The 16,137-nt window shown below is 44.9% G+C and overlaps 1 protein-coding gene across 12 annotated transcripts in view; it reads left to right on the top strand.

The window, feature by feature from the left end:
* satb1b (SATB homeobox 1b) overlaps positions 1–16,137 on the top strand; it is a 56,908-nt gene that overhangs the window by 21,954 nt on the left and 18,817 nt on the right. For 3 of the 12 annotated variants that reach the window (XM_023980277.3, XM_023980270.3, XM_023980271.3), the window contains exons 5-11: positions 970–1,093; positions 4,926–5,037; positions 7,690–7,767; positions 10,033–10,526; positions 12,166–12,393; positions 14,327–14,401; positions 14,835–15,065. In XM_023980277.3, the coding sequence (XP_023836045.1) occupies positions 970–1,093; positions 4,926–5,037; positions 7,690–7,767; positions 10,033–10,526; positions 12,166–12,393; positions 14,327–14,401; positions 14,835–15,065 (1,342 nt within the window). The remainder of the gene's footprint in view (positions 1–969; positions 1,094–4,925; positions 5,038–7,689; positions 7,768–10,032; positions 10,527–12,165; positions 12,394–14,326; positions 14,402–14,834; positions 15,066–16,137) is intronic. The other 9 variants (XM_023980276.3, XM_070437346.1, XM_070437344.1 and 6 more) reach the window with 8 other exon arrangements.

Raw genomic sequence — 16,137 nt, 5'->3', positions numbered from 1 at the left:
CATATCAAAGTACCTACAACCTTTTGATAACCTTTAAGACAATAGCAACCCATCTCCCCCACCACACACACATAAACTCAATAGACACCCATACAAACTGTGGAGTGTGCGGTTCACGTGTTTCTTTTGTCATTGCCATAATTCAGGAATGCATGCAATGCGAACATGGCCATATGTCCCACACACGTGACGTCTGCTCGTGCTTGATCACATGGAGAGATCCTTATCTGAAGCGAACGGGGCTCTCTCACTGGAGACCTGCTTGTTCTCGTTCGAATTCCCCCTCATTAAAATGATCTGGTTTGAAAGGGGGTCCACTTGTCTGTAAATAGAGTACATTCATCTGTATATCGCATAGACGCGCACACACACACACACACACACACACACACTTTTCACATTCTTTGTCTTTTTATCAAAAATTTGTGTTTTTACGTGTGGCATGTTGTTATTTCCTTTCCCCCCGCTGCAGAAATCTAGCCGGTAACACCTTAAATTGTTTCGCCGAGCACATCGAGCCAGGAAGGTAGAAGTAACATGAAATAATAGTCGCCACATGCAGCTGATGTATAATTCATGCATCAATACAGCAGATGTGTTGTATAAAGTAATTAACTAATCAGAACAATCAGGAGAGAGAGAGGGAAAGAGAGAGAGCGAGGGAGAAGGGAGGGAGGGAGGGAGGGAGAGAGAGCAATCTCCAGATGCATCTGCTTGATGCGCCAAATGAAATCTGTCTGTCTTGGAGGGGCGCTTGCAGCAGGAAAGCAAGGCCCTGTGCTCATCTCCCTCTCTCTTTCTTTCTCCTCCTATTCTCTCCTGTTCTCTGCCCTCTTTTCTCTCCTTCTCTCTATTCCCCCCTCCCCTGTCTCAATCTCCCTGTTCTCTGTCCTCTCCCCCCACCCTCATCCCTTTCTCTTTCTCTCTCCCCCTCTATCTCTTCTTCCTACCTCCTATCTCGTCTCACAGTTGTCCTAAACTGGAGGACCTGCCGCCAGAGCAGTGGACCCACTCTACAGTAAGAAATGCCCTCAAGGAGTTACTCAAAGACATGAACCAGAGCTCTCTGGCAAAAGAATGTCCCTTATCACAGGTGCTGGAGCCGTCCACAAACCCCCACTATTCCATTTGCCAAAGACTGCCAGTGTCCCTTTTTCAAATGCCCKGAGTTTGATAGAGTGGAACACGATGGAGAATTGCCATAGAAAATCCAAATCAATACCCATTGTCGTCCATATAGATGCACGTCCGTCCCCCCCTTCTTCTTCTCTTCCCCCCTCATTTGCAGAAGCAGTACTGTTGATTGAATGCAGTGTTATTGTTGGGTAAACAATGGACCGACCCAGAATAATCTTGATTTTGCTCTTTATACGTCAGGCTAGAAATATGTATGTTTTTTTAAAGTTTTTTTTTCTCTCACCATTATGTAATACACTCACTCTGTATTCAAGTAGCTTGACTCTATAGAATTACAGCTTACGTCATATATCATAGCTCATAACAGAAGCTGTTCTGCAGAAAAGTTCACAGGAGCCGTCTGGGTGTGTGCGCTTACGATATAGAGTGTGTGTGTGTGTGAGCGCTTATGGTATGGAGTGTGTGTGTGTGAGCGCTTACGGTATGGAGTGTGTGTGTTATGGAGTGCGGTATTCAGTGGACTCTCCCCTCACCGAGGCTGCCGTATGGTCACCTAGAGGCCCGTGGTGTGTGTGTTTAGCCGGGCAGAGCGTGGTGATGATGTAAAGAGTCCCCCGGCGGTGTTCAGGCTGAGCCGAGCCGCCGCTCCCTCCCTCAGCCCGGTAATCACCKTGTTTAGGGTCCATATGTGAACCACTCTCTGGTGCGGTCCAACCGCGCAGGCTCAGAGGATAGCATCGCTGCTCGATTTTACTCCGTTGTTCAGCCATTGTTATTTACTKATTGTAAGATGCTCTGAGTAAGTAAGAGTGTCTGTTTTACAGGCTACCTGAAATATGAAATGGTAGTTGAGATGTGCATTGTTAATCCCAAATATCATATGTGATATACAATAAGCAGCGATCCCTTTACTCGCATTGTAGGGGTTCACAGATGGCCGACCTAAAAATATCTGACATCTGTTACACTGTGAGTTCTGCATTGCTATACCCACAGAGAGGTGTSTTGTTGCTTTTCATAGGTCTCTCTATAAGTCTCATTTGGTCCATTGAGCCCAGCCCAGTATTAGACCTGCATGGCTACTGCTGTTTCTTATCAGTATTAAACTCTGGCTCAGGGTCTCTGATGATAGTGCCTGAAGCGGACGTGATGGGCGGCAGGTGAGAAGCCACAGAGGCCGCAGCGCTCCTAAGGCTTCTGGGAAGCCAACAGCGCCCGGGGAGAGGAAAGGGTGTGTTCGGAGGCAGGGAAGATTGGCAGCTTTTATAGGATTAGTGTCTCCTTGATATTCAGGAGGGTAATCCTGGGGAGAGAAAGGTTAACAAACAGAGAATTTGSGGGAGAGAATGAACCCTACCTCAGAACAGGGCTCAAAGAGAGAAAGAAAGAGGGGGGGGATCTTGAAAAAACGGCGCCTTTGTTCTGGGTCTTGTCAAACATTTAGTTCATTCTTTTGTGGCGCGGAGTCATGCTTTGTGTGTTTGGCCTACAAATGCCCTGAAGAGACTCCAACTCCAAGAGAGGGGAGGGGGGGCTGAGAGAAAAGAGACTGTATTCACCACTGTGGCCATTGTTATTGTTCCCAGTGGAATATCATTTGACTGCGCTCAGATGGAGTTCCAATGTAATGCCCCCCGTAGAGGAAAAGTAGATGAGGTCTCACTAAAAAGTTTGACTCCCGTCCACCACCTTCTCCTCATCACCACCCTCTCTGAGAGGGCCGGCTCAGTGACTGGGAGCGAACTTAACCCCCAGGCTCCTCTGAAACTAAGGTAACAAAAGAGGCCCCCCTTGCCTCTCTGCCCCCTCCTTCCCCCCACCGGGCGGCCGTGACAGAGCAGCTGTCCTGTTGCATAGCAGCAAATAGCCATGAAATGCCATCTTTGTGAGACTGGGCTCTGCTCTAAGGCTGCTAGTGGCTGAGGTAGCGGTAGGGCCTATTGGTGTGTATGTGTGCATGTGTGTGCGCAAGAGTGCGTACATGTGTGTGTGGGGAGGGGTGGGGACGCTTAACCCAATTGGTGTGGAATTGACTGTAATTAGTTTTAGATGTTTGGGGGGGAAGCAAGATATTAGCCACAATCAGAGCTAGGGAACAAGAAAAGGGTGTGTGTACGGTGTCTTAGTTAGTTTATGTGTGTGTGTGTGCAATATGCTTGCAGGCCATGGCAGGTTTTACCAACGTGTCTTTTTCATGCGTCTCTCTCCCATGACGGAAAGTGGAGTAGATAGTTGGGGCAGATAATGTCCCTGTGCGACTTCCCGGGGGACACTGATAAGCTCCTGTGCTGTAGATGGCTATCACTTAAAGGGCCCAGGGCAGGCAGACAGCAGCATCCTGGTGCCACACCACGGTACCTACCACTACCTGTTGATGGCTGCTGGCTGGCAGAGGCTTCGTGGGCGCGAGGTGGCGGTGGTTATCTGCARGGCTTGGCAAATGTGTGTACCGTGTCTGTGCCTGCGTGTGTGTGTACCTGCCTGTGTGTGTGTGCCCCAGTGAGAGGCGTGATGTATGGAGGGAGATGCCTGATTAATGAGGACTGTTTATTAGAACATCTGTGTCAAAGATGGAGGAACACAGGCAGTGTGTCTTGGGTGGGCCCTGCTATAGCTGGCTCTGCCTCACCCAGATACTGTAAATGCAACATGCTACGCCCAAGGAATAGCATTATGCCAAAATATGGACTATACTCACCAAAATAGTGCATTCATATGGACTGGGTTCAGCTGATATACTGTACTGTATGTGCCATTTTCTGTTAACACTATTGAAGATACCAATCCTCAATTGTCAGATCCTCAATAACTCATCCTCAATGATCATTCAGCAATTCACCGGGCTTGTAATGTATGGTGGTTGTGTAGTGATGTTGAGGTCAGGAGTTCAACATCAGTTCCATAGTGATCCACAGCAGCAGACTCAACCCTCCCTCGTCTTCCATCTCCGGTGAGGAGGAGTGGGAGATGAGGCTGCGGCTCTGCTGCCAGCGCCGTGTGTTGTTCACTGAAGTGCTGTTGTGCCAGAAGGTTCCCTCCCGTCCCCAAGTGCTCATATTAAAGATATGATAAAGATGGCATACCTGTAATTTGAAAACAGATGGTTTCATCTTTTGAATATTTATAACAATCAAAACAATTTCTCCTGCTATTCACCCGCAGGCCAGGAAGGTGTTAAAACATTTAATGAAAAGAAGACTGCGCCTTGTTTGCGAGGAATGCGTTCGAGAAATAAATAAGGAAGAGTAGAGTCAATTGTGGAGAAGGCGAGAGGGCACAGATATAAAGCTTTATGTCTCTTGAAGATGTTTTTTAACATATTGTGGAGATCCGGAGAAAAAAGAAAAGATTCATCTGTTTACATTGCCTGATTTCCAGATGCTAACTTTTAATAGTCTGTTTGTTATTTTACTTTTTGAAAGCAAACTGCTCTTTACCGTAGTACTACACCCTGATATCAACAAGGCTACTAATTCAGTGAAGCCCATTATTTACCTTCCTCCCAGAAAGGTTCTCTCAAACTCCGTGGCATTTGCTATAAAGGGACACACCTCTTATATTTCATTTTGATTTGTTTTACATTTGGAAAGACAAGACCAAGATTTGTGCATGACTGATAAAAAATGGTCTTTGCTAGAATATTGTTGTTTGTGCACCGAAATGTTTTATTCATTTTGACKAYAAAACACAGTATRAGTGCATGTCACACCAGCGTTAATATATGCCCTCATGGTGCACATTGTGGATCCTGAAGGTTTTCTCTCTCTTTACCAATCTCTCTCTTTCAGAGTATGATCTCCTCCATTGTGAACAGCACTTACTATGCAAATGTGTCGGCGGCGAAGTGTCAGGAATTTGGGCGCTGGTATAAACATTTCAAGAAGACAAAAGATATGATGGGTAAGCAAAATGGACAGAGTGCAAAATGTTACACTAACACTGTCTTATCAGACCCCCCAATCACCATTCCAATATGTCTGCCCCATGGTCCCCCCCCCCTCTTCCCGGTACATTAAACACATTTTAATCACATCATCTAATGATGGCTCTTCTCAGATATTTCCCTGTACACTGCTCAGGTGCACAATGTTTTCACCGTTTTTCCTGAATCCATTCAGAGTAATCTATTATTGCTTATCAGATGTAGTTTAGTATTCAGTAATAGCTGTCAAATCACAGACTAAATTGAGGTCCGCGACCTTTGTTTATGAATACTGTTTCAGTTACCTACAAATGACATACAGTAAGGATGATTTTCCTGGCTATCATCTGGTTTGAAATCAATCTGTTTTTCCTTGTCAAAGTAGAACAASGCTGGCTTTGTATTTTAGATTACTCGGTTAGTCCTCCTTGTCCCTTTTTGGAAATTAGGTCACATAATTCAGATACTGTCTATTTTATGTGTTTTGGTCATGAAATACTATACCAGTCATATTAATAGAGTTTAATATACAGTTATTTAGAGTATTGGTTTCAACCTACTGTGTAGAAATCCACCTTCCTATACAAGCTCGTGCTCATGTTGATTACATTCAAGATTAGTGGCGGTCGGTGCTGTTTAAGATTAAGGAGGACGATTTATTTTTTATGAGCATGGCATTATTTCTATTACAGCATATTGTATGACTGTCATTCATATTCCATTAACCCAGCTCAATGTAACATCAACAGGTTTAGGCTACTACGTGATACTCTAATTTTCCCTGTACCCATCATGAGTTTGCTACAACCTAGCCTACGAATAAACGTTTATAACTTGGGGGAACTGGTCGAGAGATAAATGGAAGTAATCAAGATGAAAGACAGTGACACATTCAATACCTTCTTGCACACTCTTGCTTGCATCTATCTGATCTAGGGTGTAATCATTAGTTCAAACAGTTCCAAATGAGAGTTTCTATTGGACAAATTCAGGTAGATTTGTCSCCGTTTTGTTCCATTTGCTTCCGTTTCAGAAACTTTTTTTTTCAACAGAATCGACGGAATGAATACACCCCTGATTACCCGCACACACATTTCACTTACATAGCAGCCACATACAAACAGCATCATCACTTTGCTCGTTGTATAATTCCTTCTCGCATCTACGCGCTCTCCTCCTCTCACCTTTTCCCTTTGCTTGTGGACTTCAGTGCACAACAACACATCAGCTGTCTGTGACCAGGCGATAAAAATCTTTCCAAGCCAAACCTTCATACCAGAACCGCTAACTGCTACACACAGCCTACATCGTTGTCACCATATTATCTAACGTCAAAGTCAACATAGCTACTAGAACTAACACGTTAGTAAACCTGCTACAATCACGCAGTACAGTGTACAGCAAGCAATTTAGCAGTTACACTGGCTGACCTCTGTTTGAGGCAGGTGTTTGAGTAGGCTAAATTAGCAAACTAGCAAAGTAAGTTAAAGTGAAAGTGGAAAAAATACAAGAAAATATAGCTATCTCTCTCTCTCTGCTGCTTCTCTTAAATATTAGAAGAAATTTGTTCAACTCTTTTCTTTCTCTTGCTTTGAATAAACTACTCACCCCATTTTATGCACTACACTGCTAGCGAGCTGTGTCTTATGCTTTCAGTACTAGATTCAATCTCTGATCCTTTGATTAGGTGGACAACATGTCAGTTAATGCTGCAAGAGCTCTGATAGGTACATCCTCCGGAAGTCGTCACAATTACTATGTAAGTCTATGGAAGGGGATGAGAACCATGAGCCTCCTTAGTTTTGTATTGAAGTCAATGTACCCAGAGGAGGACGGAAGCTAGGTGTCCTCCGGCTACACCATGGTGCTACCCTACAGAGTGCTGTTGAGACTACTGTAAACCTTCATTACAAAACAGTGTATTTTAATCAGTTATTTGGTGATGTTAATCTATTAAGTATAGTTTTATCTAAAAAATATAACTTTTTAAATGTTTCACTATTTACATTTTTATGAAATTCACTGAGTACGGTGGTCCTCCCCTTCCTCCTCTGAGGAATCTTCACTGGTCAAGATATAAGACCAGAATGTTTTCATGGTTTTACCTGTGAACACTGTTCTGATCATATCGTACTCCATTTGTCTGGACACATAACACCACAACATGAACACATAACACCACTGGCCCCTTACCCATCCTCTTGTGTACACACACATTTTACCTAACATTCTTTATGGTTTATGGAAGAGTACATAAAGAATGTAGGATCTCAAGTAGCAGCGATGTTGAAACTACACATTTAGACAAGTTCTGTGTGTATTTAGAATGTGATATTTATGTGTACATGGGATATGAGGTGAAGCATAGTGGGTATCAACGCTGTGGCATCCCTTATGTCCACATTAACCCTTTCTTCCCCTGGTCATGTATCATGTAGATTGTATGGGGTGTTAACCCTCTCTTTCGCTCTTTCGCTCTCTTCACCTGTGCACTGTGTGTCTTGTCCTCTGTGTGTGTGTGTGTGTGTGTGTGTGTGTGTGTGTGTGTGTGTGTGTGTGTGTGTGTGTGTGTGTGTGTGTGGTGTGTGTGTGTGTGTGTGTTTGCCCGTCTTGCCCACACGTCTGTGCAGGCATGCGCCAACCCTCGCAGCTGGAGGGCTACCTGGGGACGTGTGTCCTCCACGACAGCCCACGTGCCAACACACTAGGTACGTCACATGGCCACACACACACCGTCTGTGGGCACACACACTGCACTGTGTCCCTACCCAGTCCCTGCYAAAGCTGGCACCCCTCAGGTGACTGTTTGTCACCCACAGCGACACTCTCAACCTTAATATTCATGAAAGGATGCCTACTATGCGTGCCCGTTGAGTGGCAGCGATGGCATAGAGGSCACTGTTYAAAGMGAGRYTGTWAGTCTCTCCTTTGTGCTTCAGTGCCACTGTASTTTCATAAACATACACTTAGTCTACCACCATGGGCAGTGTAGTTATATTGCCTTACATCGAGACACTGTCTGTAATTGAAAATGCGTCTGGTTAAACACATTGAAGYGCCCTGGTCGACAGTCTCTGCTGTCAGAGTCTGCCTCTATGGGACCCAGCAAAGTGGTCTCTACTCTGTTGAAGTGTGAGAGCAGTCCCCCTATCCAGCAGGAGACAGAGTTCCATGGGTTTTTAGACACCCCCCACCCTCTCGCTCTCTCTCTCTCTCGCTCTCCCCCGCTCCCTCTCTCCCCCATCTCTCTCTCTCTCTCCATCTCTCTCTCTCTCTCCCTCTTTCTCTCTCCTCCCTCCCTCCCTCTCTCAACCCACATCCCATTCCCATTGTGTGTTTAATCCGGGACTCTTTTGTGGCTGGATTCCACACAAGGACTCCCGCTTCTGTGGCTGCTTTTTCTCCAGGGCCTGCCGTGCTTTTCTGCCACCCCTTTTTTTTATTTTTTTCATGGAAATGCTGTGTTTGTGTGCGTTCAGTCTGTGTGTGTGTGTATTTGTGAGCATGCCCCCCAGCAATGTGTGTGAGCACAGAGTAGAGAGACAAGAGCGAATCATCACAGCCAGGGAATGCCGAGGATTATGGGAGAGATGTAATTATTACCACGTTTTTTCCCCTTCTTAATAATTTGTTTCGACAAATACTGAAAAGAACAGTTTTGGCCGGTTGTTGTGTTTCCTGACAGTTAAGAAAATATGCTGCTATATTTGTGATTATTGTGTGGATTCTTGGAGCTCTTCCAGGCACTCAATCTTTTATATCCCGCTGAAATATTGAGTTTGTGGAAAATGTTCTCCTCGTAACACCAATTGGTGCCTCTCAGAAATATGATTTATATGATTCAATATGATTTTTTGGCCCCATGTTGGCAGTTGCACACATCCAGGTGTAAATGGTACTATATGGATTATTTAAGATATACTATTTTAAGTTCAGTGAATGTAAATGATTCAATCTGTATGAATTCTTTAGATAGAAAACCTCAGCAGATTCTAGCAGATCCAGTTTGACGAAACCTCACATTCACTCATAGTCACTTTGATATCCCCTTAGATTTTWAAAATTATTATTTTCATCCACAGACTTGTAATTTAGACAAAGCTCAAAATACTCACAAACTGCCATTATGGACTTAAATATTCCCAAAATGAGAGAGACACCATAAATAGTACATTCATTTTTCCTTAGGCCCGAACAGGCTGCCATATGGAAGAGGTCATGTCTAGGATGCTCCTTATACTGTAGAGCTTCTCTCTCTCTTCTCTCTGTCTCTCTCTTCTCGCTCTCTCTCTCTCTTCTCTCTCTCTCTCTCTCCTCTCTCTCTCTCTCTTCTCTCTGTCTCTCTCTCTCTCTTCTCTCTCTCTCTTCTCTCTCTCTCTCTTCTCTCTCTCTCTTCTCTCTCCCCTCCCTGGGGATATATTTAGGCCGTCCCCAAAAATGTCATATTGGCTAGCTTCCGTACCTTGTTTTAGAATTAGGGACATAAAGAGCGATTCAGGGATTATCTGTCTCCCAGTATGTGCTGACATACACACACACACAAACATACGTACACACACACTTGTTTTTATTGCTCACATGATTGGGCCATGGACGTTATAAACTAATTTCGGGAGCTGCCAAGGCTCTGGGGGCAGCCTGCAGGTCGCACACTGAGGCCCTTTATCTGGGGCCTGAATCTAGGCTGGGGATTTTTAGACAGGCAAGTGTCTGAACAGCTATGTCTTATCACAGGGACACAGGTTTGTTCAGAGGCTGTAAAGTTTTGTTGCTTTGAGATTTAGCCTGATGCACTGTTTTCAATTTCAAAGTCTGTTTTACTCATCTGAGTGGGTTGGACAGTGTGCATTGGTATATTCTGTCTGGACATTTTCTGCTGTACTCTTCAGCCAGTATTCAAAGTGTTTAAATTGACTCTCTCTCTCCTCTCCCCCTCCCTCCCCTCTCTTTCCCCTCTCTTTCCCCTCCTCCAGCAGACATGGACGGCCTGTCCGATCACTCCCCTCCGGGCCCCAACCACAACCACAACCATCTGACCTTCTCCCAACAGCCCATCCCGGGCAACACGGCCGAGCAGCCCCCCTCCTCCCCGGTGCCACCCCTGCCCCCTCCGTCCCACGGTGGGGGCCAGACCCCCGGCCGCCCAGCTCAGCTCCCCCCCGGCCTGCACCACCCGGGCCTGGTGTCCACCCCCATTAGCCCCCAGCTGGTGAACCAGCAGCTGGTCATGGCCCAGATTCTCAACCAGCAGTATGCCGTCAACCGGCTCCTGGCACAGCAGTCGCTGTCGCAGCAGTACCTCAACCACCCGCCGGTCAACCGAAARGCCCTGACCAAGCCCCTGGAGCCCCAGGTAGCCAGCAACACCGAGGTGTCCATGGAGATATACCAATGGGTGAGGGACGAGCTGAAGAGGGCCGGCATCTCCCAAGCCGTGTTCGCRCGCGTGGCTTTCAACAGGACCCAGGTGAGGAGGGGCAGAATTTAACACTGACTTTGGCATAAATCCCCCATTGATGCCAATAGGAGATTTAGGGAAAGATTGCAACATCTCAGGATAGTATTATGTGCTACCAGGACTGAAAATTAAAAAAATACACAACTCTTGCCTTTCCCCAAAGCACTCTGACAAAGCGCTCTGACACATCTGTCACAAGGACAGAATTGTTTTGAGTTGTAGTGCCTCAAAGTCAAACTCTGCATTCTTGTCGAAGCCCATCATCAAAACAGTTCATCTTATAACCGCTTACAACAACCTAGCACCACAACAACAACAATTTAAAAGCTACCGTACACCTGGCAAGCCGCAACGTCAGAGCATCAGGCGCGGTCACGGCTTGCGCTCCCTCCGCTAAGACATGTGATTTCACTTCACAGGCAGGCAGCGCAGCAGGGCCCTGACAGAGATAATGTCTTAAGATGTTCTGCATATTTTGGGGGAGGTGGCAGCAAACCTCATTACTCCTCCGCCACTTTGAAGTTGTGTGTGAAACCTCTTGATAAGAATCTATTGGAATCAGTGCGTACCGACGCTCTCTCCACAAAAYCAGTTAAGTGGATAGCAAGCAGACAGTGGGGTTTTTGTGCAAATTGACAAGCCTTTCTCCTTTCAGCCTTATCTCTCCGGTATGAAGAAATAGTCATGTGCCTTTTGAGAGCCTCCTCTTGTATTATTTATTGTGTGTTAGTGTTTTTCTCTTCCTGTTTCTGCCGAGGGTGTTAATAAGGCTGCGTGTGGTGTCTACGCGGGGCGGGGCGGGGTGGACGCACCGGGGCTCGCCTTCCCTTTTCTGTAGAAGCGGCCGATTGACTGGGGAGATGGCCAGGCGTAATAAACATGCAAGCATACACAAACACAATTGCACACACACAAGCACGCGTATATACGCAAACACATAACACACACACATGCGCACACACACATATTCTCGTATAATCTTCAGAATACCTGTGACATGCACTCAATGTCAGTATGAAAGCTTGTCTCCCCGTTCAGAGTTGATACCTSTATCTAGTTATACATACTTGGCTCCGTCATAAAGTTAATCTATTCCAATGTCCTTCAGTGTTTCATTAAGTCACAAGCACAATGTGTTTTCTTAAACTACCGTACCATTAGTTAAACAGCGGAGCCACTAGTTCTATCTCCGGTAGTTGGTCTAACTATCAACAGAACTGACGTCAAGTTGTTTATTACAAAATAATTGTGTATATTTCCAAATCACACACCTATTGAAGAAGAGAAGCTGAAAATGGATCACTCAGTGTGTGTCCAACGGCGGATGAAAAGCCTCGATCACACAGTCCTGATAGTACAGTGATTCCCGTAATGACAGGATTCATAGCTATTGAAAAGGAACAGCGGATACACTGATTGCTACACTGATGCTCACTGAGTCGATGTGCTGTAATAATTACATCATCCTCTGGGTCTGGGAGAGTTTACTAGTAGAAATCGAATGTTCACAACGGACATGAAGTTCCTGTAGTGATGTCAATGTATGAGTCTTCTCAGGGCTTACAAATAGGGCATCTCCCTCTCCCTCTCCCTCTCCCTCTCTCTCTCTCTCTCTCTCTCTCCCTCCCTCTCCCACTCTTCCTCCCAGGGCCTGTTGTCTGAGATCCTGCGTAAAGAGGAGGATCCTAAGACGGCCAGCCAGTCTCTGCTGGTCAACCTGCGGGCCATGCAGAACTTCCTGCAGCTGCCCGAGGCCGAGCGAGACCGTATCTACCAGGACGAGAGGGAAAGGAGCCTGACGGCTGCCTCGGCCATGGGGCCTGCGCCACTCATCAGCACCCCGCCCACCCGGCCAGTGCAGGTATGGAACGAACAGGCAAGCATACACACAGACAGAGGAGAGTGGACACAAACACACAAACAAACGCATTTATTTTGACCTTAAGTTGTACAGCAAGTGCCACTACCCACCCCACTCTTAAAATAGGAAGCAACTCAATGACGACAAGTTCTGTGGATTAGTGAATCTCCCCCAGTCTGTCAGTCAGTCACTTCCTCATTCAACTGCCTGACCACCAGCTCTCCACTGTCTCTCCCACAATCAAAGTCCTTTATTGGACAGGTATGTGGCAACTTTTCCACTTAAGCACATTTTGAGTGCGGTCGAGTGTGTCTAGGGCGGAGAGAGCCAGACAAAGACCTCCTCTGTTCAGCCTCGGACTAAAGACTGCCTTTTATTTGGGAGAGTGAGAATGTCCCTGTGCCACCCATTGGCCAAACAGGGAGGCCCTTTTGACTGCATGGCCAGATCGCAGTGGCCGTCCTTACAAAACTGGAAGGAAAGGGAAGAATCAGACTCTGAACCAGTGGTTTTAAACTAGGAAAAGGCCACTTTACAGTTCACAGGTCTTCCTCAACAGTCAGTTGGCTGTGAAAGCTGGACATGGAAAAAGGGAGAGAGAGCCGATCGAAGGAGGGAGACAGAGTGAGAGAGAGCTGTCCCTCGTACAACGACACATTGACCAGACTCGACCATGTTTCTGCTATCAGACATACCTCTGTTCAGGCCCTAATTCTGTTTACTTCAGTGTCGTCCATTTCAAACATGTGGATCAGGAGATGCACACACCTTTCTCGATTGAATAATTGTGTTAGTCAAATTCCAGGGCTGGGATTTCAGTTTGTATTTTAAAGGCATCATTTTATGGGGCAGTACAGGGCACACAGACCTTGTCGTTTCGTTATAACCGGTTTATTCTAGATAGGTCACATCTAAATTTCCACCATTTACTATACAGTTTTTTACTTCTTGCTGAACATGAAACATCACTGTAGCATATGATCATCAGCCCTAATATGCGTTTTTCTATTCTTCCCTTCACATATGACTGAGTCCTATCATGGTAGGCCTAGCCCTGGCCTGGACATATGCCAGTCTCCCACTGACAGCTCCTATAGAGTATTAAGTAATGCGTTGGGAGATTTAGCCACATAAATCAGTCAGGGTGGCAATTGAGCAGAGACAGGGAGGCTTTTATAGGCCTCCTAAAAAATGATGCGGAGGTATGTTTCTCATGTGTGCCCATGGGTGGCTCCAGTGCCCTCACCAGCCTCTGCATGTCCCAGGCTTAACAATTAGAGCTACTGAGGAAAATGTTGGTAGTCAGTACACACACACCTCGCCTATTGAGTCATAAATGGTTAAAAAGATGCCCAGGAATCTTAAAACATTCCAGTTTACCACAAATTTGGGGTCCATTATCTTTTCATAACCACCAAAATGGCTCCCCCGTTAAATGTCTAGACATATGCGTTAAACATTTATTTTAGATTTTTACTGATTGTTTTGGGCAAGTTTGTAAATGATAAGATTAATACTGAGTAATGAAATTATTGCCTACACGTAAAAAAAATATTTTTAAAAATGCAGTATTCACACAAGTTTTAAAAGGGTTTCCTCTGGACTTTGCATATGAATGACAACAAGCCACGGAATGATGTTGATTCAATTCCATGTATCTCTCTGCAATCTGATTTCTGATCAGTTTAGCTTCATCAATGAGACTGCAGTCTACTAACGTTGTCATTGCACATGTAATATCCTACCTTTGTGTCGATACAGCCTAACAATTTTTTGTTAGGCTGTGTGTTTGTGTGCGTGCGTGCGTGCGTGCGTGCGTGTGTGTGTGTGTGTGCGTGCGTGCGTGCGTGCGTGCGTGCGTGCGCATAATCTGTGCTAATGTGGTGTGTGTGTGGTTAAGTCCCTTTTCTGAGGGTGGAACTAAACAAACATGTCTCTGTTGCCCCAGCAGCCCAGGAGAGAAGACTGTAACAACGTCAGACCTGAGGACTGGAACCCCAGAATTCCTGTGGGCATTTCTCCTGTAAGCAAACACGACAATGAACCATCTCTTTGTAACACTTTCACCATTACTGTACTGTATCAATAACATTGTAATTCATGGTTATCGTAATAATGTATGTTATGGCATTTTATGTAAATAATAGCATGATTTGTTCGTAACACTTTTAGAATTTAGAATTTTAGTATGAAGTATTTCGTTATAAATTTAATAGCTTATTAATTCAAGTAATTCAATTAATACAAACATATTTATTAATAGTTGATCAATTGTTTATTAATGCTTATTCGTAAAAGTTATTATAAAGTGTTAGCAATATGTTATCTTATATATTCTTATATATGTTAAGTGAAGTTAATTAGACAAATTATGAAATGTATGAAATAATTGAATGTGAAATTGTCTCCCATGTTTTAAACATAGTTCACTTTCCTCCCTTTATCTATCTGGACAGATCCCCGAATCCAGAAAACACGGCAGCATCACCTTGTTTTCCAACCCTTTTGCTGACACTCCTTACCCTGCCCAGGTGAAGGCCTCGCCGCTCCCCAGCGAGTGGAACGGCAAGACAGAGAGCTGCATCCTCAACATCAACTCATCCATCTATGACGAGATCCAGCAGGAGATGAAGAGGGCCAAGGTGTCCCAGGCTCTGTTTGCCAAGGTGGCCGCCTCCAAGAGTCAGGTACAGACCCATCTAATGACCTAGACTCTGGTTGCCATTTTTGTACACACAACATACAGTTCTAGGCCAGAGACCAATAAGAGCACTATTTTGGTACAGACACACAGACCTGCAGAACAACACCACACACAATAAGTATTATTTTCCACTTTTAAACAAACATTTAAACAAAATATAGAACAAAAGACTGTCTCAGGCTATATTTTTGGGAACGTATGTTATTAAACTATTAGTTACAGTTCTGTGAATGTTACAGCTTGAGATATAATGCATCAATATTTACAGAGCTAATATTTTCATTTCCTGCCTGAACTTGTCGTGGAGACATTTTGGCTCCTTCCCAGTGTGGTTGATGAAACATTAGAAAACAAAAGAATAAAACACAATATAAAACCAGATCTGGAGACATTCACCAGTTAGGGGGTTCAAAAACTGAAGCGCCACATTGTGCAACTCTCCTCTCTTCTCCGACTGGTGATTTATCGCCATAATGACATATGTCTCCTTTATTGTGGGTTTAGCGAACAGCAGACCGTGTTTCAACACAAAACAAACGTGTTTATATTAGCTGTGCTCTGAATGACTCTCAGCTAAAGCCTGTTATCTCGCCCAGGGAACAACCCACTCGTTGAATACCGGCTTGTGTGAGCAAAATTACCATCAGTTTAACTCTTATTAAAACTAATTAAAGAAATGCGGAGCAAGCCGTTATTATTAAAGGTTTCATATATCGGTGGAGCACAGTTGAAAATGTTTCCACAATTGTTACTTGATGAAGAAAAAGAAAATAGATTAAACAGGGGCCAAATTATCTGGAAATATCTGTGGAGGTTGTTTTTTTCCCGCTGATTGCGATGATTATAGGGCCAGATACCTTTGTTTTAGCAAATTGCAGTTTGATGCACAAACCATTGTTTTTGTTCAGGAGTTCAAAGACTTTTTGGAAGAGAGGAGAGAAGAGGGGGAGAAAAAATATCTCTTCTCAGATTATCGTTTGTGAGTGAACAGGTTTCCACTGTCTTTCCCCTCTCCCCCCTCTCTCTCTCTCTCTCCCCCTCTCTCTCTCTGTCTC

The sequence above is a fragment of the Salvelinus sp. IW2-2015 genome, linkage group LG35, assembly GCF_002910315.2.
Source record: "Salvelinus sp. IW2-2015 linkage group LG35, ASM291031v2, whole genome shotgun sequence".
In the NCBI taxonomy this organism is placed as follows: Eukaryota; Metazoa; Chordata; class Actinopteri; order Salmoniformes; family Salmonidae; genus Salvelinus; species Salvelinus sp. IW2-2015.
This window is presented reverse-complemented; position numbering and strand designations above follow the sequence as displayed.